The 25,762-nt window shown below is 46.7% G+C and overlaps 1 protein-coding gene across 8 annotated transcripts in view; it reads left to right on the top strand.

The window, feature by feature from the left end:
* The window catches only part of phf20b (PHD finger protein 20, b), a 91,815-nt gene that overhangs the window by 42,129 nt on the left and 23,924 nt on the right, over positions 1-25,762 (top strand). For 4 of the 8 annotated variants that reach the window (XM_072243473.1, XM_072243519.1, XM_072243493.1 and 1 more), the window contains exons 6-13: positions 2,320-2,656; positions 2,749-2,886; positions 5,019-5,168; positions 9,079-9,273; positions 10,362-10,421; positions 12,796-13,077; positions 15,971-16,183; positions 21,571-21,663. In XM_072243473.1, the coding sequence (XP_072099574.1) occupies positions 2,320-2,656; positions 2,749-2,886; positions 5,019-5,168; positions 9,079-9,273; positions 10,362-10,421; positions 12,796-13,077; positions 15,971-16,183; positions 21,571-21,663 (1,468 nt within the window). The remainder of the gene's footprint in view (positions 1-2,319; positions 2,657-2,748; positions 2,887-5,018; positions 5,169-9,078; positions 9,274-10,361; positions 10,422-12,795; positions 13,078-15,970; positions 16,184-21,570; positions 21,664-25,762) is intronic. The other 4 variants (XM_072243527.1, XM_072243510.1, XM_072243484.1 and 1 more) reach the window with 3 other exon arrangements.

Genomic DNA, 25,762 nt, shown 5'->3' with positions numbered 1-25,762 from the left:
CAAACCCATTCCCCTGCCTTTTCCCAGTAACCTTTTGATGCCGTTACTAATCAAGAACGTATCAACCTCCACAAAATATACCAAGTGACTTGGCCTCCACAGATTCATCAACATCTGGCTAAAGAAATTCCTCCTCACCTCTGTTTTAAATGGACATCCCTCTATTTTGAGGCTGTGGCCCCTCGTCCTAGATCTCCCTACTATAGGGAACATCCTCTCCACGTCCACTATCTAGCCCTTTCAGCTTTCATTGAGATCCCTCTCATTCTTCTAAACTCCAGTGAGCACAGCCCAGAGCCATCAGACACTCCTCGAACATTGACCCTCTCATTCCCAGCATCATTCTTGTGAACCTCCTCGGGATCCTCTCCAATGCCAGGACATCTTCTTTTAGATAAGGGTCCCAAAACTGCGCACAGTACTCCCAAGCGTGGCCCTGGAATGAATTTTGAGAGGATGTTTCCAATGGTGGGGAAGCCTAGAATCAGAGGCCACAACCTCAGAAAAGAGGGTTGTCCTTTTAGAAAAGAGATGAGGGATTTCTTCAGACAGAGGGTGGTGAATCTGTGGAATTCATTGCCATAGACAGCTGGAGACACTAAGCTATATTTAAAGTGGAGTTTAGTTCTTGATTAGTTCTTGGTGTCGAAGGTAGAATGGCTTTGAAAAGAATAATAGATGAACCATGACGAAATGGCGGAGCAGACTCAATGGGCTGAATGGCCTAATTCTGTTCTATTGTTTTATGGTGTAAAGCAGGGTTTTCCCAGCCTGGGGGCTCACAAACCTGCTTGCTTAATGGTATTGGTCCATGGCATAAAAAAGTTTGGGAGCCCTTGGTCTAAAGTATTTTGCAGAAGAGTTTAAACATTTTGCTTGTTCCTGCTGGCTGTAGAGCAGGGGAACTATCTAGAAAAAGGCTGGATTGGATGATGCTTCAAATGATCAAGTCATTTCCATGTACTGTTCGTACAGATAAAATTATTGCACAGTGCATTGAGGCAATGGTAGTGCTATCACTCGAGTCGAGTATGATGTTCTCCTAAGGAGTTGGCTATTGGTGGGTTCTCAGGTGTCTGTAGAGGCCGATCCGGGATCCACATATTCTGGTGCAGTGTGGGTACGAGTAAGTGGTGGCTGTGGTCAGTGGTTGGGTCTTTGGGCTGTTCATTCTCTCCTTTCGCAGCTGCTGCTTGTTCTCATGTAGCACAGCTCCCTCTCGACCAGATTTCCTCTAGGTGTGTCTGTTTGTGCAGTGTCCTCCCAGCTTTTAGGTGTCATGTTGAATTTGTTCAGGCTGACTTTGATGTTAACTTTGAAGCGTTCCCTTTGCCCATCAGGTTACTTCAACTGGGAGGAAAAGATTTGTTGAGGAAACAGTTAGGCATCCAAATCACATCCCTGTTCATCGGATTTGATATCGCTTTATTGTGGTGGAGATACTGTTCATGTTGGCCTCCTCCAGTACACTGGTGTTAGTGTGTCTGTCCTTCCAGATGATCCTTAAAATCTTTCCTAAGGATCTTTGGTGGTATTGTCCAGGGATGTCAGATGTCTACTGAGGGTGGTTCATGATGCAGTTCCATACAGTAATGTAGAAAGCACCTACTGCTCAATAGACAAAATGTTTTGTTTTGACCTATAGGTTGCCATCTTCAAAGTTGAGGTAGTATAATGTGATGTAATATTTTAATTCCGATTCCCACTCCCGTTCTGACATGTTGATCCTGGCCTCCTCTTACGCCAAGATGAGGACACCCTCGGGGCGGAGGAGCAAAACCTTATATTTTGTCTGGGCGTGAATATCGATTTCTCTTAATGACAAAAAAAAGTTTCCCCCGCCTCTTCCTCTGTTCCCTACTCTGTCCATTTACTTCTTCTCAGCTGCCTTTCCCCTCCTCCTTCCCTTTTTCCTATAGTCCAGTCTCCTCTCCTATCGGATTCCTTCCTCTCCAGCCCTTGACCTTTCCCACCCACCTGGCTTCACCTGTCACCTTCCAGCTAGCCTCCTTGCCCTCCTCGCATTTCCTTATTCTGGCACCTTCCCCCTTCCTTCCCAGTCCTCATGAGAATGCCGTCTGTATATTCCTCTCCATAGATGCTGCCTGACCTGCTCAGTTCCTTGTGCATTTTGTGTGTGTTGCTTAGTATAATGCGATGACCTCTTGTTCTTCTGAGCAATTCTATGTAGTCTGAATCTATATTTGTCTGTGATTCTGCTGCAAGCAAGATTTGCTTTGTAGCTTTGCCTCACTGTATTCGTGAACTGAACATTAAACTGGGCTTGAATGTGCGCCTCACACCTGCTGTTATTTTCAGAATGCAGCGAGTGGGCGGAACAAGGAGAACGGTTCCGGGAGCGGCCGGCGAAGGGAGAGGTTCAGAGAGAAGAGCTTGCAGTCTCTCGTTGGTCAGCAGGCCAGTGAAAGCAAGCTGGCTGAGAAGGAGGGAGGGGAGGAAGAGGCCAAGCCTGTCCAGAAGGAGATGGAGCAGGGGCAACGCAAGCTGCCCCAGGAACCGGCTGCGGAGCCAAAGGCCGCGGAGCCGAAGACAGCAGCGAGTTCTCCGCCGCCGGGGACCCCGCCCCCTGCCCCGCAGCCCCACAAGCCAGAGGAGAAGCGGAAACGCGGGAGACCCCCTTCCTCCGGGCACGCAGGTGAGACGCAGCATCGGCCGGGCTTCCGGGCGTTGGGGCAGGCTGGGTGTAACTCGCAGCTAACCTCCCTCCCTGTGTCTTCGCCCCGCCAGGTAGCCATTCTAAAGGGGCAGCATCCCAGGATCGCCGGTTACTGCCATCACGTCAAGGAGGCTCTGGAACTGGGAAGAGGAAATGTGCCTCGGCTGCCTCAATGCTGCCCAAGCAAATGAAGTTCAGCAAAGCCTCGGGTCAGTGTCCCGTCTGAAGGTCAAGAGGGAAAATGCAGCCAAACTTCAGATTTGCAATGAGTGGGAGTGGGAGTAGGCCATTCAGCCTGTCCTCTGGCTGCTCAGTATCACTCTCCTGTTACCCAGAACATAGAACAGTATAACGCCCTTCAGCCCCCGATGTTGTGTCGACCCTTTAACTTATCCAAGATTAATCTAACTCTTCCCTCCTACATAGCCCTCCATTTACCCTTCATCCAAGTACCATCTAACCATCTAACAGTCTGTTAAATGTTCTGAATGTATCTGCCTCTGTCACCTCTCCTGGCAGTGCATTCCACAAACTCACCACTCTGTGCATATAAAAGAAAGCTCCCCCTTGCACTTTCTTCCAATCAAAATTATGCCCTCCCCTATTAGTCATTCGTGTCTTGTGGAAAAAGTCTGTGGCTATCCACTCGATCTGTGCCTCTTATCATCTGATACACCTCTGTCAAATTACATCTTCTCCTCCTTTGCTCCAAAGAGAAAAGCCTTAGCTTGCTCAACCTATCCTCATAAAGTATGTTCTGCAATCCGGCAACGTCCTGGTAAATCACCTCTTTACCCTCTTTAAAGCTTCCACATCCTTCCTATAACAAGGTGACCAGAACTCAACACAATATTCCATGTGGGGTTGAACCAGGGTTTTACAGAGCTGCAATATTTTCTCACAGCTCTTGAAATCAATGCCCTGACTAATGAAGGCCATCACACTATACACCTTCTGAACCACTCTATCAACTTGCACGGCAACTTTGAGGAATTTATGGACGTGGACCGCAAAGTCTCTCTGTTCCTCTACACTACTAAGGATTCTGCCGTTAATCTTGTACTCTGCCTTCAAGTTCGACCTTCCAAAGTGTATCACTTCATACTTTTCCAGATTGAACTCCATTTGCTACTTCTGAGCCCAGCTCTGCATCCTTTCAGTGCTCTGTTCAAACACCATAATCCCTAGATTCACTTAACACACAAAAATTTTAAACAGTATCCATCCTGAATATGTTCAGAAACTGTGCCACCACAGCCCTTTATGCTAACTCTAAAGAAGTTTAGTGTCACTGCCCTGAATGGCCAATCCTTCCTTTATCCCTATGATGTCGCGGTCCAGCTGCTCTAGTCACTGTACGCTCAAAAGAATGGTTTGCTTCTTCTCTGTGCTAATTCCAATCCCAGGAATTGCCCTGGCCAGCCTTAGCTGCTTATTGTCCCTTGCACATCTCTGATTATTTATCTCATCTTCTGTCGTCACAGCCATGTCCAGGCCTTGTGTGTGAAATTCCCTCCATCTCCACTCTCTTCTCCTTTACATTTATTTCTCAGGTCATTATTTTATGGTTAATGATCAGCTAAGAATCACATTCTGCAGACAGCCTTTGTGCATAAGACATAGGATTAGAATTAGGCAACTCGGAGTCTGCTCGGCCATTCCATCATGGCTGATTTATTATCCCCCTCAATCCTGTTTTCTTCTCTGTAACCTCTGGTGCCCTTACAGATGAAGAACCTATCAACCTCTGCCTTACATATACCCACTGACTTGACTTCTGCAGACGTCTGTGGTAATGAGTTCAGAATCAGGTTTATTATCACCTACATACTGTATGTCATGAAATTTGTTGTTTTGTGGCAGCAGTACAATGAGATACTATACGCGCACACGTGTACATAAATAGAGTGTGTGTGTGTGTATGTATATACATATATCTGAAGAAGTAATGCAAAAAGAGCAAAAATAGGTACTGTTTATGGGTTGGTTCATAGTCCACACGTTCACCACCCTCTGGCTAAAGAAATTCCGCTCCATCTCCGATCTAACACTGTTTGAAGTTTTTAATGCTGGAAATCCAGAGCAACACATGCCAAATGCTGGGGGAACTCAGCAAGTCGGACAGCATCTGTGGAGAGGAATAAAGAGTTAACAGTTTGGGCTGAGATCCTTCATCAGTCCTGATGGAGGGTCTAGGCCCGAAAACGACTGTTTACTTCCACAGATGCTGACTGACCTGCTGAGTTCCTCCAACATTTTGCATGTGTAACTGGATTTCCAGCATCTGCAGAACCTCTTGAGTTTTGTCACTAACGCATGTACTTTTGTGTTGCTTGGACAGACCAGGGCCTGCCCGCGGGCAGCCAGGGGCAGAATAGGAGGCGGTCCTTGCGTCTTGCTTCTGGTGACAGCAACCCTTCAACCACCAACACACCGAGTGACGGAGTGGAGCCCCGAGGCAAAGCAAAGGAGCCGGAGAAAGCAGAGGAAGGTGAAGTATTCGATGCTGCCTGTACTGCTCTGCTTCCACCAAGTGTTCACTCATTTAATGTTGAGGAAACAGAGTCTACAGAGAGGAGGGGAGGGAACGTCGACTCAGACCGTGAGAGGCCTGCGTCGGGCATTTTCATGCCTTACAAGGCACAGATTGGAAGTCTGTGTGGGGCGCCACTCCTCGCACAGACACTAGAGCAATGTATGGTTAAGTGCCTTGCTCAAGGACACAGACATGCTGCTGCAGCTGAGGCTCGAACTAGCGACCTTCAGATCACTAGACGAATGCCTTAACCACTTGGCCACTGCAGAGAGTCTTAGGTAGATTAGGGCAGCGGTCCCCAACCACCGGGCCGCGGACCGGTACCGGGCTGCAGAGCATGCACTACCGGGCCACAAGGAAACGATGTGATTTGGCGATATGAGTTAGCTGTACCTTTCCTCATTCCCTGTCACGCCAACTGTTGAGCCATTGCGCGCACGTTGTCCATGTCAGCGCGGGAAGGAGATCAACTCCTCGAGCTTGCAAATGATGACGGGCTGAAAAGTATGTTTGACATAACATCTCTGCTGGCATTCTGGATCAAAGTCAAGGCTTAATATCCTGAGATAGCCACGAAAGCACTGAAAACGTTGCTTCCATTTCCAACATATCTCTGCGATGAATGTAACAAAAACTAAATTGTGGAATAGACTGGACATAAGGAACCCCCTTCGAGTATCGCTGTCTCCCATCACTCCTCGATAGGACCATCTTGTTGCAGGAAAACAAGCCCAGGGCTCCCACTGATTCAGCGATATTGGTGCATTGCAATGATTTTATATGTTCATATGGGGAAAATATGCGCTGTGCGTTTAATATCCAAACGTTACTTAAAATGTTATGATGCTATTGACTTATATAACCATATAACAATTACAGCACGGAAACAGGCCATCTCTGCCCTTCTAGTCCGTGCCGAATGCTACTCTCACCTAGTCCCACCGACCTGCACTCAGCCCATAACCCTGCTTTCCTCTCCTGTCCATATAGCTGTCCAGTTTAACTTGAAATGATAATATCGAACCTGCTTCTGCCACTTCTACTGGAAGTTCGTTCAACACTTACTTCAAGCTCCCCTGTCCTCCCCTGATAATTGACTTATCGCTATATTCATGCGAGGAAAATATGCGTTGTGTGTTTAATATTAAGTTCGTTAGATAAACCCTTTTAGAAACGAAATTGAGTGTATTAGCCACTTATCACCGATATTCCGGTCATGATTAACACCCCCGCCCGAACAGAATCACCAAAAACGATTTGTAGAAAAATAATCGGCACGTGCACGCATGCGCAAGTCACACATGCACACTGGTGCCCGCGCAAGGCTTCATGGTCATTGTAGTCTTTTCTCTGGGTAAACACAACGTACTTGACTCTTGTCCATTGGCAACTATCCCCCTCACCGGTCGGCCGGTCCGCAAGAATATTGTCAATATGAAACCGGCCCGCAGTTCCTAAAAGGTTGGGGACCCCTGGTTTAGGGGACTGGGCAAAGAGGTGGCAAATTAAATACAATGTTGGAAAGTGTATAGTCATGCACTTAGTTGGAAGAAGTAAATGGGCAGACTATTATTTAGATGGGGAGAGAATTCAAAATGCAGAGATGCAAAGGAACTTGGGAGTCCTTGTGCAAAATACCCTAAAGGTTAACCTCCAAGTTAATTCAGTTGTGAAGAAGGCAAATGCAATGTTGGCATTCATTTCTAGAGGTATAGAAAATAAGAGCAGAAACGTGATGTCGAAGCTCTATAAGGGATGTGATGTTGAGGCTCTATAAGGCCACACTTGGCATGTTGCGTGCAGTTTGGGGCTCCTTATTTCAGAAAGGATGTACTGACATTGGAAAGGGTTCAGAGAAGACTCACGAGAATGATTCCAGGAATGAAAGGATTACCGTATGAGGAACGTCTGGCAGCTCTTGGACTGTATTCCTGGAGTTCATGAGATTGAGGGGGGATCTCATAGAAACATTCCGAATGTTAAAAGGCCTGAACAGATTAGATATAGCAAAGTTATTTCCCATGGTAGGGAATTCTAGGACAAGAGGGCACGACTTCAGGATTGAAGGATGTCCATTTAGAATAGAGATGCGGAGAAATTACTTTAGTCAGAGGTTGGTAAATCTCAGGAATTTGTTGCCACGAGCGGCTGTGGAGGCCAAGCCACTGGGTTCATTTAAGGCAGAGATAGGCAAGTTCTTGATTAGCCAGGGCATCAAAGGGTATGGGGTGAAAGCAGGGGAGTGGGGATGACTGGAAGAATTGGATCAGCCCATGATTGAATGGCGGAGCAGACTTGATGGGCCGAATGGCCTACACTGCTCCTTTCTCTCATGGTTTTATGGTCTTAATATGTCCATGTCTGCATACGTGCCAACCCCACCCCGGCACTCCTTCTCTGCCACCACTCCTGCAGCGCTCCACCTCGCCGTTCCCAACATCCAAACTTCTCTTAAACATTGAAATCGAGCTCTCATGCACCACTTGTGCTGGCAGCTCAGTCCACACTCTCATGACCTCTGAGTGAAGAAGTTTCCCCTTGTCTTCCCCTTGAACTTCTCACTTTTCACCATTAACCCCGACCTCTGGTTATAGTTCTTCCCATCCTCAGTGGAAAAAGCCTGCTTGCATTTACCCTATCTACACCCCTAATAATTTGTATACTTCTATCAAATCTCCTCTCAATCTTCTACGCTCTAAAGAATGAAGTCCTCACCTATTCAATCTATCCCTGTTACTGGGGTCCTCCAGACCCAGCAACATCCTTATAAATTTCCTCTGGAGGTAGGTGACCAAAACTGCACCCAGTACTTCAGATGAGGCCTCACCAATGTCTTATGCAACTTCATCATAACATCCCATCTCCTGTACTCAGTATATTGAGAGGGGAGCAGAGAGAATCACCCATATGGGTGGGGTCTTTGATTATGCTGGCTACTTTACTGAGGCGATGGGAAGCGTAGACAAGAGTCCACAGAGCAGGGATTTCCAACCTTTTTTATGCCCAGGACCCCTACCATTAACTGAGGGGCCCATGGCATGGAGTGATGTCCACAACTCTGCGGTTTCTTGTAGTCACATGCACAACGGTGGTCACACCGAACTGCTGTACATCCAGACAGAATGGTACACTGATTTAAAAATGAGTAAAGTTGCCAGGAACGTGCTGAATTTCTGCGTGAGGGGAACAAAACGAGAGCGGTTAAGATTAGGATGATCAGCATGCCCGCAGTGTCCTGAAGTTCCAGTTTCACTGCAGCATTTTATACTTTATTGTCGCCAAACAATTGATACTTGAACGTACAATCATCACAGCGATATTTGATTCTGCGCTTCCCGCTCCCTGGATTACAAATCGATTGTAAGTACTAGAATTTTAATTATAAATCATAAATAGAAAATATAAAAATGTAATCATTTTGAAAACTCAATAAAAATTATATTAAAAAAAAAGAAAATATAAAAATGGAAAGTAAGGTAGTGCAAAAAAAAAACCGAGATGCAGGTCCGGATATTTGGAGGGTACGGCCCAGATCCGGATCAGGATCCGTTCAGCAGTCTTATCACAGTTAGAAAGAAGCTGTTCCCAAATCTGGCTGTATGAGTCTTCAAGCTCCTGAGCCTTCTCCTGGAGGGAAGAGGGACTCCACGACTCTGTGATTTGCTCTCTCTCAGCAAAGGATGCAGTGCCTTGAATAAAGGTCTCAGCCTGAAACGCTGACTGTTTATTCTTTTGCATGGATGCTGCCGGACCTGCTGAGTTCCTCCAGCATTTTGTGTGTGTGTGTTGCCGAGATTTTGTGAGCTGCATCGTGTTGGTGTGCTGCACTGCTTACAAGCTCTGTGACTGTGTTTGCTTCTCACAGCCGCAGCAGCGTCCGAACCCCCAGCCGAGGCCCAGCAAGCCCCCGCTGTCCAAGCTCGGTGTTCCTCCGAAGCTCCAGCCACCCCTTTGGCGCCCGAAGTTGCTGCTGCCGCCCCGGAGCCCCAGGCCAAAGAGACAGCCAAAGCCGACTCCCCCGAGCCAAGCTCTGAGCCAAGAGAGGCTCCACCCGAAGCTGGTAAGATGGAAATGGGTGGTGGTATTGCACAGATAGCGTGTGCTGAGGACGGTGCGCCGACTGCGTTGGTGTGGTTTATGAGAAAGGATGTGAAAAGTATGAGCTGGTAAAGGTTACCTGGATCTCTTGATCAGCTGAATTTGGTCTTCAATACATTTGAAGGTGCTTGGTGTGCATTAGTCATGTGTTCCACAAGGAGGTCCATTATAATTGGGGCGCAATGGAAGCGCAGTGGGTAGCGTGACACTGTTACAGCACCAGCAACCAGGGTTCAATTCTCGCCACTATCTGTAAGGAGTTTGTTCATTCTCCCTGTAACCTTGTCGGTTTCCTCCCACGTTCCAAAGACGTACGGGTTAATTGAGCTGTTACCATGCTAAATGGTTATTTGGGATGGAACTAGAAAGGTGTCTCATGCGTGCTGTTCCTCCGTCACTTTTCTCACCTCACTTGGAGAGAGAACCTCTCCTCTGGCTCCCTAGGCGACTGCTAAACGCATTAGTATCTAGTGATGTGATGCTTCACTGTGGGGCTGTCAGGTAACACCATGGGCAGAGGTCAGTCATCCTCTGCCCTTCTGTTGTCTCCCCACCCTCCCTCCCCCAGGAACAGTGCCAAGGCTCCCGCTCCGAACTGGGTTCATTCAAATAGTTAATACCAGGAGCCTAATGCGCCTCGGTTTCTACAAAATTGGTTCGGGATGGCACAGTAGCCTGACGCTATTACAGTATCAGCGATCTGGGTTCAATTCCCGCTGTTGCCTGTACTGAGTTTGTACGTTCCTCCTGTTTCCTTCCACGTTCGAAAGATGGTTAGTAGATTAATTGGTCATATGGGTGTAAGCGGGCAGCAAGAGCCTTGCTCTATCTTTAAAATAAAATTGTGACTTCATCACTGTTTTCAGCAATAACGTTGCTCTTTAAAGGCAATTTTTTTTTTGGAACGTGGAAGAGAGGGCACCTTCTCACACTCCCCCCCCCCCCCACCTCCCTTCAGAAGCATCACCCCTCTCTCGCACATTTAGGAAAGACACTTTCTGACAGTGCACAAGATCCACAAGTAATTCTCTTCTGTTTTCCTCTTCTCAGCTCCTGTTGTGAAGCGTGTGCCTCGATCCCAGAACCCAAACAGATACAGTAGGGAACCCTGTATGTTTCTGATATAGCGAGCCCAGGAAGAGCTTGCTGCTGCAACGTCCCTATCCGTCCGCCTGCTGCCTCTGTGGGTGCGCGCGCGTGTGTGCGTGCACATGTGTGAGAGTGTGTGTGTGTGTGGGGGGGGGCAGGTGTGACCGTGGGTGGGAGTGCGAGCGTGCATCTATGTGTCTTTCTGCTTATCCACGCTAACAACGCTTGTGTACGGGCTGTGTGAAGCACGAGCAGGAGAACTTTATCGCGGGTTAGCTTCCAGAATAATGGGACGTGCCTAAATTACAGACTAACAGGGCTTGTTTAAGTTCCAGATTCTCGTAAGTAATGACAGGGAAACGGTGCTTGTCTCAGTTCCAGTTTCTTGTCAGTACTGCGGCAGACCCGAGTGGCAGAGCAGTGGGGGATGGGCCGAGTGGCGGGGCAGACAGGGGCGGGCCCGAGTGGCGGAGGAGGAGGAGATAGAGACAGGCCTTGTTTGTTCACCAGAAGGCTCTAGTTGCGGCTTACGCAGGCAGTGGAAATGAAATGGAAACAATACCTCACAAGCCGGGTGGCATCTGTAGAGAGAAATGCTTGAGTTAACAGTGATTCAATGGACTTTCAACAGAACCCTCGTGGGTTACTATTGGGTCACTATGAGAAATGTTTCTGGACTCGAGATTTGGACATGGAAATCTTAACCACTGCGCACAAGATGCTATAGGAGCTCAGCAGGTCAGGCAGCATCTACGGAGGGGAATGGACAGTTGACGTTTTGGGTCCAAGCCACTTCATCGGGACTGGATGAAGGCCCAAACCATTGACTGTTCATTCCTCTTCACAGATGCTGCCGTTCAGGCCACCTGCTCAAGAAATGCTCATGCTGTGAGGAATTCAGTCCTGTCCACTCAGTCCCTCCTGTGCAGGCGATTTTCCTGTTGACATCCATGGATGATGCGTGTTGAGTCACTTTCTTCCCACGTAGCCTTGCCCTTGACAGGCAGGTGAATGAAGAGCCAAGTCAGTGGCCCCGGTCAGAAGCTGGGGGTGACATCTTCCTACATTGTATATAACCAACCTTGTTCAAGGCCACGTTGAACACCAGTGGTTCATACCCCTTCTTCCTGGAGCCTGCCCTACCGTACTCCTGAAGAACAAACCCACTTGTGTGACTGAAGCCATTCATTGTCCAGCAGTCAGTCACTTTGAGTGTAATTCTGTGCCAGTGACCCAGGCTCAGCTCTGCCTCTGTCTATAATGAGTTCGTACATTCTCCCCGTCACTATGTGGATTTTTGCCCCTAGGTGGGCTGGTTAAGCCCATGGGCAAGTTTCCACGGTGAATTGCTCTATGTCACACACCGAGACCCCGGCCTTCCAAACGAAGCCCATCCCACCCTTCATCTCCGGCAGTCACTAGAGATTGCAGATGCTGGAATCTGCTGGAGGAACTTGGGCTGAGCAGCGTCTGCGGGAGGGAAATTAATTAGAACGTAGAACACAATGACACAGTACAGACCCTTCGGCCAACAATGTTGTGTCGAACTTGTAACCTCCTCTCTTTCGATCTAACCGTTTCCTCCTACTTAGACCTTTTGTCTATGATCTCGTTACCCTGCCTGGACAAGTCTTAATGCAGGGATTTTTGACCCAAAGTGTTGGTAGTTCTTTCCCACCTCACCCCACACAGACACCATTTGACCCACTGAGTTCCTCCAGTAGATTGCAGCTTTCTTAGAGAGAGAGAGAGAGGACACTACAGCACAGAAACAGCCCCTTCAGCCCACCTAGGCCACGCCAGATGTATTCTGCTATCGGCCCACACCCAGACGGTAGCCTTCTGAACCTCCCCCATCCATGTATTTATCCAAACTTCTCTCAAGTGGTGAAATTAAATCCGTATCGACCACTTCCACTGGCAGCTCCTTCCACACTCTCCCTACCCTCTGAGTGAAGAAGTGCACCCTAAACTCTTCACCTTTCACCCTTAACCCATGATCTTTGGTTCTAGTCTCACACCAACCTCAGTGGAAAAAGCCTGCTTGCATTTACCCTATCTATGCCCTCATAATTCCTTGCAGTTTGTTTGGAAACTTAAAGGCACGATTGTGGCTAGGATTGCTGATCCCCGCTGTTCTAACACTCCATGATGGTATTATTGACATAACCAGCAGGGTGCTTTGCCTTGCTTCACACTCAGAGCATAACAGCCAAGCGGATCTTGCTGGCACTGCACTAGCTTAACATAACGGTAACTCCGCTCTGAACTGCTGATGTATGGGGGGGGGGGGCGGTGGAGGGTAGTGTAGGGCAAGAGCTTTGTCAAATGATTTTAGAAATGTTTTTTTCTTACTTCTCTCCTCTTACCCTCTCCTACCCCGATACTCCCTCAGTAACCAATGCTGCCCAGAGCCCTGAGGAACAGCTCCCACCCAAGGCGTTGATCATCGACCTGGACCACAACAAGTTCAAGTGCAAGATTGCTGAGTGCTCGAAGGCGTTCCGCAAGGCCAAGATGCTGCACTACCACATGAAATACTACCACGGCATTGAGAAGGCAGAGTCGGAGCAGGGGTCCCCCAAGCGGAGCATGCAGACCCGCGGCTCCTGCCCCTCGGAAACAGAATCGCTCCTGGACAGTCCCAAGAGACGCCGCACCACCTCAGGATCCTTGCGTGAGTATCTAGCCGTGGGGTTGAGTGCGTGTCGCAGAAGCGGGCAGTTCGGTCCGTCGAAACTGTGCTGGCCCTTCATCAACTACTTTGCTACAGATTGTTGTTTTGTGATTAGGTTTTGCTTCAAATTGCAGAAATGTTTAATGTATTTAAATTGCCTGGTTGTCGTGGGATTGGAACACACGTGTCCAGCTGACTAGCCCTGAACTCTGGCTTCTGCTGGAGACAGGCAGTCAATTTGCTATCATGTCATACAACCATAAGATATAGGAACAAATTAGGCCATTTGGCACATCAAGCCTGCTCTGCCATTCGGTCATGGGCTGATTTATTAACCCTTGCAACCCCATTCTCCTGCCTTCTAATAATATACAGCGTTACTAATAATATACCTATAAAGTCCTGAAGAAGGTTCTTGGCCTGAAGCGCCCCAAGATGCTGCCTGACCTACTGAGTTTCTCCGGCATCTAGTATGTGTTGCTTTGGATTTCCAACATAGAAAACCTACAGCACAATACAGGCCCTTTGGCCCACAAAGTTGTGCCGAACATGACCCTACCTTAGAAATTTTAGGCTTACCCATAACCCTCTATTTTTCTAAGCTCCATATACCTATCCGAAAGTCTCTTAAAAGACCCTGTTGTATCTGCCTCCATCACCATTGCTGGCAGCCCATTCCACACACTCACCACTCTCTGAGTAAAGAAACTTACCCTTGACATCTCCTCTGTACCTACTTCCAAGCAGGTGTGTGTGCATGCGTGACGTGCGAATGTGTGATGTGCACATGCGTGTACGTGCGGATTTTTTTTCAACAAATCGATTTTGGCTCAAACTTCCCAATTTTGATAAGTGAAACTACACTGTACATACATTATTTCTACTTTATATCAGCTGTGTATTTATCATATCATTCCTGATTTTACTATATGTTAGTGTTATTTTACGTTTTATGTGCTATTTGGTATGATTTGGTAGCAACACACATCAAAGTTGCTGGTGAACGCAGCAGGCCAGGCAGCATCTCTAGGAAGAGGTACAGTCGACGTTTCAGGCCGAGACCCTTCGTCAGGACTAACTGAAGGAAGAGTTAGTAAGAGGACTAACTCTTACTAACTCTTCCTTCAGTTAGTCCTAACAAAGGGTCTCGGCCTGAAACGTCGACTGTACCTCTTCCTAGAGATGCTGCCCGGCCTGCTGCGTTCACCAGCAACTTTGATGTGTGTTGCTTGACTTTCCAGCATCTGCAGAATTCCTGTTGTTTATGATTTGGTAGGTTATTTTTTAGGTCTGGGAACGCTCAATAAGTTTTCCCATATAAATTAATGCTAATTGCTTCTTCACTTTACACCATTTCGGCTTATGAATGGTTTCCTAGGAACTCTCTACATTCGGATAGCGGGGGAAACCTGTAGCTGCAACATTACCCCTTGGCTCCTAAATTCAATCCCACAATTGATGAAGGCCAATGCACCGTATGCCTTCTTAACCACAGAGTCAACCTGTGCAGCTGCTTTGAGTGTCCTATGGACTGGGACCCCAAGATCCCTCTGATCCTCCACACTGCCAAGAGTCATTAGTACTATATTCTGCCATCATATTTGACCTACCAAAATGAACCACTTCACACTTATCTGGGTTGATAGCCCTCCACACTATCCACAACACCTCCAACCTTTGTCATCAGCAGACTTACAAACCCATCCCTCCACTTCCTCATCCAGGTCATTTGTAAAAATCACAAAGAGTAAGGGTCCCAGAACAGATCCTTGAGGCACACCACTGGTCACTGACCTCCATGCAGGATATGACCTGTCTACAACCACTCTTTGCCTTCTGTGGGCAAGCCAGTTCTGGATCCACAAAGCAATATCCCCTTGGATCCCATACCTCCTTACTTTCTCAATAAGCCTTGAATGGGGTACCTTATCAAATGCCTTGCTGAAATCCATATACACTACATCTACGGCTCTACATTCATCAATGTGTTTAGTCACATCCTCAAAAAAATTCAATCAGGCTCATAAGGCATGACCTGCCTTTGACAAAGCCATGCTGACTATTCCTAATCATATTATACCTCTCCAAATGTCCATAAATCCTGCCCCTCAGGATCTTCTCCATCAACTTACCAACCACTGAAGTAAGACTCTGCAGACTTTCTCATGTTTTAATGTACCTATCAACCTGTGGCAATGAATTCCACAGATTCAATCCCCTCTAGCTAAGGAAATTCTTCCTCATCTCTATTCTGAGGCTGTGCCCTCTGGGCCTAGACTCCATCACTATTGGAAACATCTTCTCCACGTTCACTCTTCCAGGCCTTTCAATATTTGATAGGTTTCACTCTCACCCCACCCATTCTCTTAGACTCCAGCAAGTACAGGTCCAGAACCATCAAATGCTCCTCATAGTTTCATACCTGTGATCATTCTCGTGAACGGCCTCTGGATCCTCTCCAATTCCAGCACACCCTTTCCTCGATAAGGGCCCAGAACTGCTCACAGTACTCCAAGTGCAGTCTATAGATGCCTTATAGAACCTCAGCATTACATCCTTTTATATTCTTGTCCTCTTGAAATGAATGCTAGCATTGCATTTGCCTTCCTCACCGCTGACTCAACCCGCAAGTTAATGTTTAGGGAATCCTGCACTAGGACTCCCAAGTCCCTTTGCACCCCCAAGTTCTGAATTTTCTCCTCGTTTAGAACATAGTCCTTTATTCCTTCTACCAAAGTGCATGGGCATGCACTTCCTGACATTGTATTCCATCTGCCACGTCTTTGCCTATTAATGTACGTCCAATGTGAACACTGAAGGTGCTGCCTGTCATTTGGTCAATCACCCCAGTAGGAATGCAGGTCTCAAAGGCGATGTTTGTGTTCCCTTTCAGATGGATCCCAGAGCACGTCCCAGCGGGACACCCCATCTTCCAGCGTTGACCTGAAAGCCGCGAAGCTGAACGAGAAGAGGCGCATTTCAGCCCCGTCCTCCCTTGACTTGGCTGCTCAGACGAGGCTGTCCCTGCGGGACAAGAGCAAGGACAACCAGCTGGAGAGGTCCCACAGGAAGCTGCAGGATCGGGAAAGGGGCTTCATGGACAGTGGTGAGGAAGAGGGGATGAGTTTGTACCCGGAGAATTTTCCACCTTGGAGAAGCTGCCTCTACTGCATATTCGTGAGAATTATCCCCAGAATGAAATGGTTAACATACGAGAAGTGTTTGAAGGCGCTGGGCCTGCTGGAGTGTAAAAGAATGAGGGAGGATCTCACTGAAACCTGTTGTATATTGAAAGGATCTGGAGAGGATGCTTCCTGTAGTGGGGGCTCATGGACCAGAGGACACTGTCTCAGAATAGAGGAACGTCCCTTTAGAACAGACATGAGGAGGAATTTCTTTAGTCAAAAGGTGGTGAGTCTGTGTAATTCATTGGCTCAGATGACCGTGGAGGCCAAGTCACTTGGTATGTTTAAAGTGGAGGTTGATAGTTTCTTGATTAGTAAGGGCATCCAAGGTTATAGGAAGAAGGCAAAAAAAAAGGTAATTATTTATAGGCCTCAATAGTAGCCAGGATATGGTGTTGAGATTGCAAAGGGAGAAGAAAAAGCCATGTAGTAAGGGTAATGACACAATTGTAATGGGGGACTTCAGTATGCAAGGGGATTGGGAAAATCAGGTTGGTGTCGGATCACAAGCGAGGGAATTTGTTGAATGCCACAAGGTGGCTTTATAAAGCAACTTGTCCTTGAGCCTACTGGGGGAAAGGCTATCTTAGATTGGGTGTTATGTAATAATCCAGATCTTATTAGTCAGTTTAACATAAAGGAACCCTTAGGAAGTAATCATAATAGAATTGAATTTGTACTGCAGTTTGAGAGGGAGAAGCATAACTCACATGTATCAGTGTCACAGTGGAATAAAGGGAATTACAGAGGCATGAGAGAGGAGCTTGCCCAGGTGGATTGGAGGAGGATACAGTGGGGATGATGGTAGAGCAGAGTTGGCTGAAGTCTCTGGGAATAGTTCACGAGGCGCAGGATAGATATGTCCCTCAGAAGAAGTAGTTCTCAAATGGCAGGGTTAGGCAACCGTGGCTGATAAAGGAAGTTAAGGACTGCATAAAAGCCAAGGAAGAGACCATATAGGGTAGCAAAAGTGAGCGGGCAGTTGAATGATTGGGAAGCTTTTAAAATCCAACAAAAGGCAACTAAAAAAGCTATAAGAAGGGAAAAGGTGAAATATGAGGGCAAACTAGCTGATAATATAAAGCAGGATACTGAAAGTTTTTTTTCTGTTATATAAAGAGTAAAAGGATGGTGAGATACTGGACCACTGGAAAATGATAAGGTAGTAATAGGGGACAAAGAAATAGCAGATGAACTTAACAAGTACTTTGTTTCAGTCTTTATTGTGGAAGACACTAGCTATAAGCTATATACCAGAGGTCTGTGAGAGTCAGGGAGCAGAAGTGAGTGCCATTGTTATTACAAAGGTAAAAATGCTAGGCAATCTCAAAGGTCTTAAAGTGGATAAGTCACCTGTCCAGATGGGCTACATCCCAGAGTCCTGAGAGAGGTTGCTGAAGAGATATGGATGCATTGGTCATGATCTTTCAAGAATCACCTGACTCTTGCATGGTCCTGGAGGACTGGAAAATTGCAAATGTCACTCCATTCTTTAAGAAGGGAAGAAGGCAAGAGAGGAAATTATGGTCCAGATAGCCTAACCTCAGTGGTTGGGAAAGTGTTGGAGTCCAGTATTAAGGACAAAGTTTCGGGGTACTTGGAGACCGATGATAAATATGTCAAAGTCAGTATTGTTTCTGTAAAGGGAAATTCTGCCTGAAAAATCTGCTAGAGTTCTTCGAGAAGTAACAAACAGAGTGGACAAAGAAGAGGCAGTGGATGTCATTTACTTAGATTTTTAGAAGGCATTTGATGAAGTGCCACACATGAGGCTGCTTAATAAGATAAAATCCTGGTGTGTTACAGGAAAGATACTTTCATGGATAGAGGAATGGCTGACAGGCAGGAGACAGAGAGCGGGAATAAAAAGGACCTTTCTGGTTGGCTGCCAGTGACTAGTGGTGTTCTTCAGGGGTCAGTATTGGGACTGTTGCTTTTCACATTGTTTGTCGATGATTTAGATAATGGAATTGATGACTTTGTGGCAAAATTTGCGGATGATACGAAAATAGGTGGAGGGTTAGGTAGTGCTGAGGAAGCAATGCGATTACAGCAGGGCTGAGACATATTGGAAGAATGGGCAAAAAGTGACAGATGGAATTCAGTGTTGGGAAATGTATGAGAATGCATTTTAGTAAAAGGAACAATCCTGCAGACTATTATCTAAACGGGGAGAAAATTCAAACATCAGATGTGTAGAGGGACTTGAGAGTCCTCGTGCAAGACTCCCTGAAGGTTAATTCACAGGTTGAGTCTGTGGTAAAAGAAGGCAAATGCAATATTGGCATTTATTTGAAGAGGAATAGAATATAACTGCAAGGGCGTAATGCTGAGGCTTTATAGGACACTGATCAGGCCACACTTGGAGTATCATCAACAGTTTTGGGCTCCCATTGGAGAAGAGGTTCACAAGGATGATTTTGGGAAAGAAAGTGTAACATACGTAGAGTGTTTGGCAGCTTGGGGCCTGTACTCACTGGAATTGAGAAGAATGCACAGGTACCTCATTGAAACCTACTGAATGTTGAAAGGACTAAATAGGGTGGATGTGGAGAGGATGTTTCCTATGGTGGGGGTCTCCAGAACTGATGGGCACAGCCTCAAAATTCAGGGGCGACCTTTTAGAACAGAAGTAAGGAGGATTTTTTTTTAGCCAGAGTGGTGAATCTGTGAAATGCTCTGCCACAGACTGAGGTGGAGGCCAAGTCTGTGGGTGCAATTAAAATGGAAGTTGATACGTTCCTGATTGTGGAGCAGAGAGTGAATTTGTAAATCTGGCAGGGGCAAAGGATGTTGGGAATGATGAAGGTGAAGCAACACTGGAGAGGTGGGGGACACGTGGCAAAAGAGTGCCAGGGACGGGAGGTGGCGCAAATGCAGGCACACCCAGCCCTGAGACACCGGGCAAGGTCATTTGATTCCAAACAATTAGTTTATTGATTATTACGGAATGTCTCTCTGGTGCTTCTCGCTCCCTCCCCTTTCCCTGCCCCCTTCCCACTCTCAGTCCACGAAAGGGACCCATCTCAGAATCGCTTTATCATCACCTGCATGTGTCATGAAATCTGTTTTTATTTTGTAGCAGCAGTACAGTGTAACACATAAAAATGCTACAGTACTGTGTAAAAGGCCTAGGTACCCTGGTGCCTAAGACTTTTGCACCATACTGTATTTCTTATGGTCTCATGGTTAGAGAAGGGCCTAAGATGTTTCCCTTGGGCTGCTGGGTCTCATTTCTGATGACCATCAGCAACTGATCATTATCCTTTTGGTAGATAACGGAATTGTTTCCAGTTACTGTGGTCTTGTCCTGACACATCAGGAATATATGGCTGCTGTGCCCCTCAGAGATCAAGATTCAGATTGATTTATCACATGAACATTGAAACAAACAGTGAAATGCATAGTTTACGTTAAGGAACAACACATCTGAGGATGTGCTGGGGACAGCCCGAACGCAGGACTTGCCACAAGTTCCAGTGCCAACATAGTACACCCACAATGCTCGGCAGAACAACACAGAACACAACAAGCAACAGAACAAAAACAGAACAAGCCCCGTTTCCCCCCTCCCACCCACACACGTACACAGTCCTCTAACCTCAGGAAGGTCAAGGCCTCGACATTGTACTGCCAATTCAACCCTCAATCCTCATAATCAACCCCTATCACCAAGCACTAAGCCTCAAACTCTGGTCTCACTGATTTGTGAACCTGGGGGAGGAGAGTGGTTGGTGGTGTTTGACACTTATTCCCCTTGTCTATTCCTGTCCACGTACCTCTCAAAGTGCCTTCGAAGTGTTGTGAATGTAATTGTAATCTTGTGTCCAGTTTTGGTCACTCTGCTAGCGAAAAGATATTATTAAGCTGGAAAGATAGCTGAGAAGATTAAGAGGACGTTGGCTGGACTAGAGAGTGAGCTTTGGAGAGAGCTTGGGTAGCTTGGGACTTGCTTCATTGGAGTGTAGGAAAGTGTGGGGTGATCTTATAGGAGTGTGTGATATCATCGGCCGGTGGGTGGTGTAGTGGCATCGGCACTGGACTTCGAAGCGGATGGTCCTGAGTTCGAATCTGGCCAGGTCCCAACCTGGGCAACAGCAGTATCTGCATGAAGAAAGGCCTGATAATATACTTCTGCATCTTGCCACGAAAACTACACAATCCATCGGGTCACCATGAGTCGACGACAATAACAACAATATAATCATGAGGGGCAGAGAAAGGAAGAATGCCTTTTTCCCAGGGCTGGGAAATCACAAAGTAGAGGGCCAGGGATTATGGTGAGAGGGGAGAGATTTAATAGGAACCTGAGAGGTAACCTTTTTACTCAGAGGGTGGCCAGTATATAGAATGCATCGCCAAAGGAGGTGGTTGAGGCAAGTAGAGTTACAACATTTAAAAGGGACTTGGACTAGTACCCGTGTTTGGCCCATATTCTAGGTTAGAGGGATTTAGGAGAGGTTGAGAAAGATAGTGGGCCAAATACAGGCGTGGGACCAGCTTAAGATGGGAATCATGGCTAGCATTGACCATTTGGGCCAAAGGGCCCATTTCTGTGCTGTATGACTCTACCTGCCCAGTTTTTCCAAGAGAGAATGCATGAAGCACGGAGACTGGGTGCACCACCATCTGGCGTGGAAGCTCCACTGCACAGGATCGGCAAAAGCTACAGAGGGTTGTAGACTCAACCAGCGCCATCATGGGCACAAACCTGCCCACCATCGAGGACATCCTCAAAAGGCGATGCCTCACGAAGGTGGCCTTCATCATTAAGGACCCTCACCATCTGGGTCAAATCCTCTTCTCATTACTACCATCAGGGAGGAGGTACAGGAGCCTGAAGACACACTCTCAATGCTTTAGGAACAGCTTCTTCCCTTCCACCATCAGATTTATGAATGGACCATGAACACCACCTCACTCATTTGCTCTCTTTTTGAACTATTTGTTCACTTATTTATTTGTTTAATATTTCTTACTATTACTTGTATACAGGTTACCAAAAAACATCAAATTTCTTGGTGTAGGTCAGTAGTAATAAACCAAATTCTGAACTCTGTGCCGGTTTCCTATGCACAAGCTCCATGTATGTATGCAGTTCAGTTTATGTTCTTGAACACCGAGTGTTTGCATGCAGCCTTGTACCTTGTACCAGGTCTGTGGGCAGACTGCAACTCACCGCACACACCATCCCTTGTGCTCTTCCATTAACACGCCAGCATTGAGAAGTTGAATAATTAACCAGTGTCCTTGTCAGTTTTCTAAAATGACATATATTGTCTCATTTCTCTGCTGTGGCTGCACGCAGGAACGAAAGAGAGGACCAAGGAGAAAAAGCTACGAGATTTCCTCAAGGTTAAACTGAAGAAAAAGAAAAAAAAGAAAAAGAAAGTGAAGTCTGGTGAGAGGATTTTACTGCATGGGAAATGTTTGGAATTGGCGACACAGGTAGCTAGTCACGGAGCTGATGACTTCCCTAACTTTCATAAGCAACTAAGAATCTGCTAGAAGAATTCAATGGATGGAGCAGCCTCTCTGAGAGGAATAGAATTGTTGACATCCAGTTTTCAACCTGAATTGGCGACAATTCCTTTTCTCCCACAGATGCTGCTCGAGCCGCTGAGTTCTTCCAGCGGACCTTTGTTGCTCCAGATCCCAGCATCTTTCACGGTGCTTGCCTGGGCTACCAGCTGAGGCACCACACAGAGCGCTGGAGGGGCTCACTGGGCCAGGCAGCATCTGTGAAGGTAAAACAACAGCTGAAGTTTCGTTTCGGTACTGCAGCATTTTGAGTGTTGCACAGTCTCGCGTCTAACGGTTGACCTTGTTGACCCTGCCCTCACGCAAGCAAAGATCAAGGTCTCCCACCTGCTGTGAACACACTACCACTCCTCATCCACACCCAGTTCTGGAGGGGAGAGGAAGGGGGGAGGTCTCTCCCTAACACTGGGTAGGTATTAGTATGAGGTAAAGACTGCCCGAAGTAGGTGAGTGAGGTGTAGTTGAAGTGAGACAAAGGGTTAAAAAACAGCAAATGGAATCTAGCGTGATCCAGTTGGGTGGAGTGTTGTGGCGATTGTGTTACAGGACTAAACTGTGATCAGGACGTACAGATTTAATCCTCACCCTGTGAACTAGAGAATTTAAGTTCAATGAATAAAGTTAACTTCAGATTTAATAGTGAATCTCAGTAGTGCGGCTGTTAGTGCTGTAAGGACAAACACTGTAAGGAGCTTGTATGTCCTCCCCATGGAATGTGTGGGTTTTCTTCAGATGCTCCAGTTTCTTCCCACAGTCCAAAGACATCCTGATAGTAGGTTAATTAACCATTGTATATTGTCCCATGATTAGGTTAGGGTTAAATTGGGGTTGCTGGGTAGAGGCAACTCTAAGGGCCGGAAGGGCCTATTCCCAATTGATTGTCGTAAAGCCCATCTGGTCCTTTAGAGAAAGTAATCTCTCTTCTTGCCTGGCCTGTGTAGAACTCCAAATTCATGACTCTTCACCGTCTCCCAAAGTGGATCATCTTGCTGCCTGCTTCAAGGCGTCACTGAGGAAGGAAGGGAGGTGGATGTTGGAGTTGTCAGAAGTTTTGGGAGTGTAAAGTAATTCAGTGTAGATTCAGGCCCACAAGATGTTACTAGAGGCAGCACCTTTACGTTGACCAAGGTGTAAAGCAAACTTCAGCTTTCATCATGAGAGATATAGGACGTGAAAATGAAGAGTCTGCATAAGCCCTGAAAGCCCAGGAGCGTAGCGGTTAGTATGGTGCGATTACAGTCTGGAGTGTTCTGGAGCTCAGAGTTCAGTTCTGGCACTGTAAGTATGGACGTTCTCCTTGTGGAGTGCGTGGGTTTTCTCTGGGATCGCCAGTTTCCGTCCACAGTCCAAGTACATACCGGGTAGGTTAATTGGTCATTGTAAATTGTCCTGTGGTTAGGTTAGGGCTAATCGGGCTTGTTGGGAGTTGGTGAGGTGGCGTAGATGGAAGTGCCAGAAGGGCCTACCCCACAATATGTCACTAAATAGTTAAATTTAAGAGTAAAACTTCAAAGTACAGTGGCCCATTGATTTGTCAAAGCTATAGTGAGGTTACAGTGCAGAGTCACAGCGTTGCTCAACAGACATGAAAAAGAACAATTACACGAAACATACACGTACAGTAACAATTGTTTCTGTGCTATGAGAGCAGGAATTAAAACACTGTTTAGCTTGGGTCAAATTAGATGGAAGGTGAGCGATTCCAGTTATTGGGTACCCATTGAATCTTGGAGCTGGATAAACATAGACATAGGAAAGTACAGCACAGAAACAGGCCCTTTGGCCCATCTAGTCTGTGCTGATCCATTTAAACTGCCTCTTCCCTCTGATCTGCCCTCTATACCCCAACCATCCATGTATCTATCCAAACTTCTTTAAAGTGTTGAAATCAGCTTGTATGCACCACCTTGTGCTAGCAGCTCGTTCCTCTCTCTCACCACCCTCTGAGAGAGGCCTGGATGCCACTCCCAGCTGAGGCCGATGCAAGGAGTAGTGTGGCCAGGTGGATGAAAGAAAGAGAAGAAAGGATGAAGGAAGAAGATAATCAAATGCTATTAATGGTCTGCACGGACAGCCGCTTGCAGACCAGACTGGATATTGTAACTCAGTACGTTTCTACGTCTGAGCTGGTCTGCACGTCTTTGAGCCCAAGAACAGAGGGAAAATAAGAAATGGATTTAATTATGCAGTTCCAGTACTCTGACAGCAGATGGCAATTGTGTAGCATGGGCATGAGTGTGAGTGTGTGTATACAAACATGCAAGTCTCTGTGTGCATGGCTGCGTGAGTGTTTGCATTAAACAAGTTTGGCATCAGGTCCTAACCGAGCCCCCGAATTATGTTCCCTTCTGTCGGTAAGATTGCCTCTGAATTTTGCAGTTTGTCTCTGGAGCACCAGTTATTTGTTTCCAGGCAGATGGTTGATTGCTTAACATAATGGACAGCACATTGTTCCCTTGGATCCTCCTCCGCGCTCCCCATCCACACCCCGGATAGAAGGGGCAGATAAACTACCCTGTCTGCTGCCAGCAAGGATTGCCTTCCCAAGGCTCTGGGCCTGTACTCACTGGAGTTTAGAAGAATGAGGAGGGAATCTCATTAAAACCTATCAAATACTTAAAAGGCCAAGACAAAGTGGATGTGGAGAGGGTGTTTCTTACAGTGGGGGAGGTCTAGGACCAGAGGACGCAGCCTTAGAATAGAAGGACGTCCCTTTAGAACAGGGATGAGGAGGAATTTCTTTAGCCAGGGGGTCAGGGGGTGGTGAGTCTGTGGAACTCATTGCCACAGACAGCTGTGAGGCCAGGTTGTTTGGTATATTTAAAGTGGAGGTTGATAGCTTCTTCATTAGTAAGGATGTCGAAGGTTATGGGGAGAAGGTAAGTGAATGAGGTTGAGTGGGATAATAAATCAGCCACGATGAAATGATAGAGCAGACTCGATGCGCTAAATGGCCTAATTCTGCTCCTACATCTTAAGGCCTTATGGACTAAGGCTACAGTTGAAGCGTTATGTGTGCATATGTTTCATATGAAGTTCTTCATATGTTTCATGCTGATTGTGGATGAGGAAATTGAAGTTCTACTCAGTCAGCTGAGCAAAAATATCAGACTGACAATTTCTGAAATGCTTGTCACATTAATACTTCAAATCAAGGTGGTGCCACTAAGTTTCTGATCTCATTACAGATCTGTGAAGACATGCAGGGTTAAGTCAAAGTAAATTTATTTTGAAAGTACATATATGTCGTCAAGTACTACCCTGAGGTCAGTTTTCTTGCAGTCTTTTATAGAAAAATACAGAAATACAGTAAAATTTATGAAAAACTGTACATAAAGACTGACAAACGATATGCAGAAGAAGAGGAAGTTTGCAAATATAAAATTGATGCCGAGAACATGAGTTGTCGAGTCTTTGAAAGTGGTTCTGCAGCTTGTTGAAGTTCTGGGCTGAGACCTTCACTAGTTCCGAGTTGTGGATTCAGCTCTGAGTGGTGTAGATGAGCGCAGTCTTGGGGAGTGAGGGTACAGAAAGAGGGAGGAAGGCGATCACTCTCCCAAGGAGTGAGCAGAGCCAAACCCAATCTAAAATAGAGAGTCTGTTCTTATGCTGGTGAAAGGATTGCACGTTAGCCAGGGACTTTGTTAGGTAACTGTTTGCCACTAATTGAATGTGCAACAGGCACCTGCAGCTTCTTATCTTTCAGCAGCTGGCATACCCGACGAGGATGGGCTCCTTCATGTTCTCCCTCGAATCCTAGCTATGTCCCAAAGTGACTCAATGTACCACCCTGTTCAGGAAGGGGTGGGAATTGTGGAGCGGTGATCTAAAATAAGACACATTGGTCTCCCTCAGAGATGTGGACATCCCAGGAACAAGCAGAACAGCCTCTGCTCAGAGGGAGGTGTCTCTCCCTCAGCCCTCCTTTTCCACAAGATACCTCAACCCTCTCATGATCT

The sequence above is a fragment of the Mobula birostris genome, chromosome 2, assembly GCF_030028105.1.
Source record: "Mobula birostris isolate sMobBir1 chromosome 2, sMobBir1.hap1, whole genome shotgun sequence".
NCBI classification, from domain to species: Eukaryota; Metazoa; Chordata; class Chondrichthyes; order Myliobatiformes; family Myliobatidae; genus Mobula; species Mobula birostris.
This window is presented reverse-complemented; position numbering and strand designations above follow the sequence as displayed.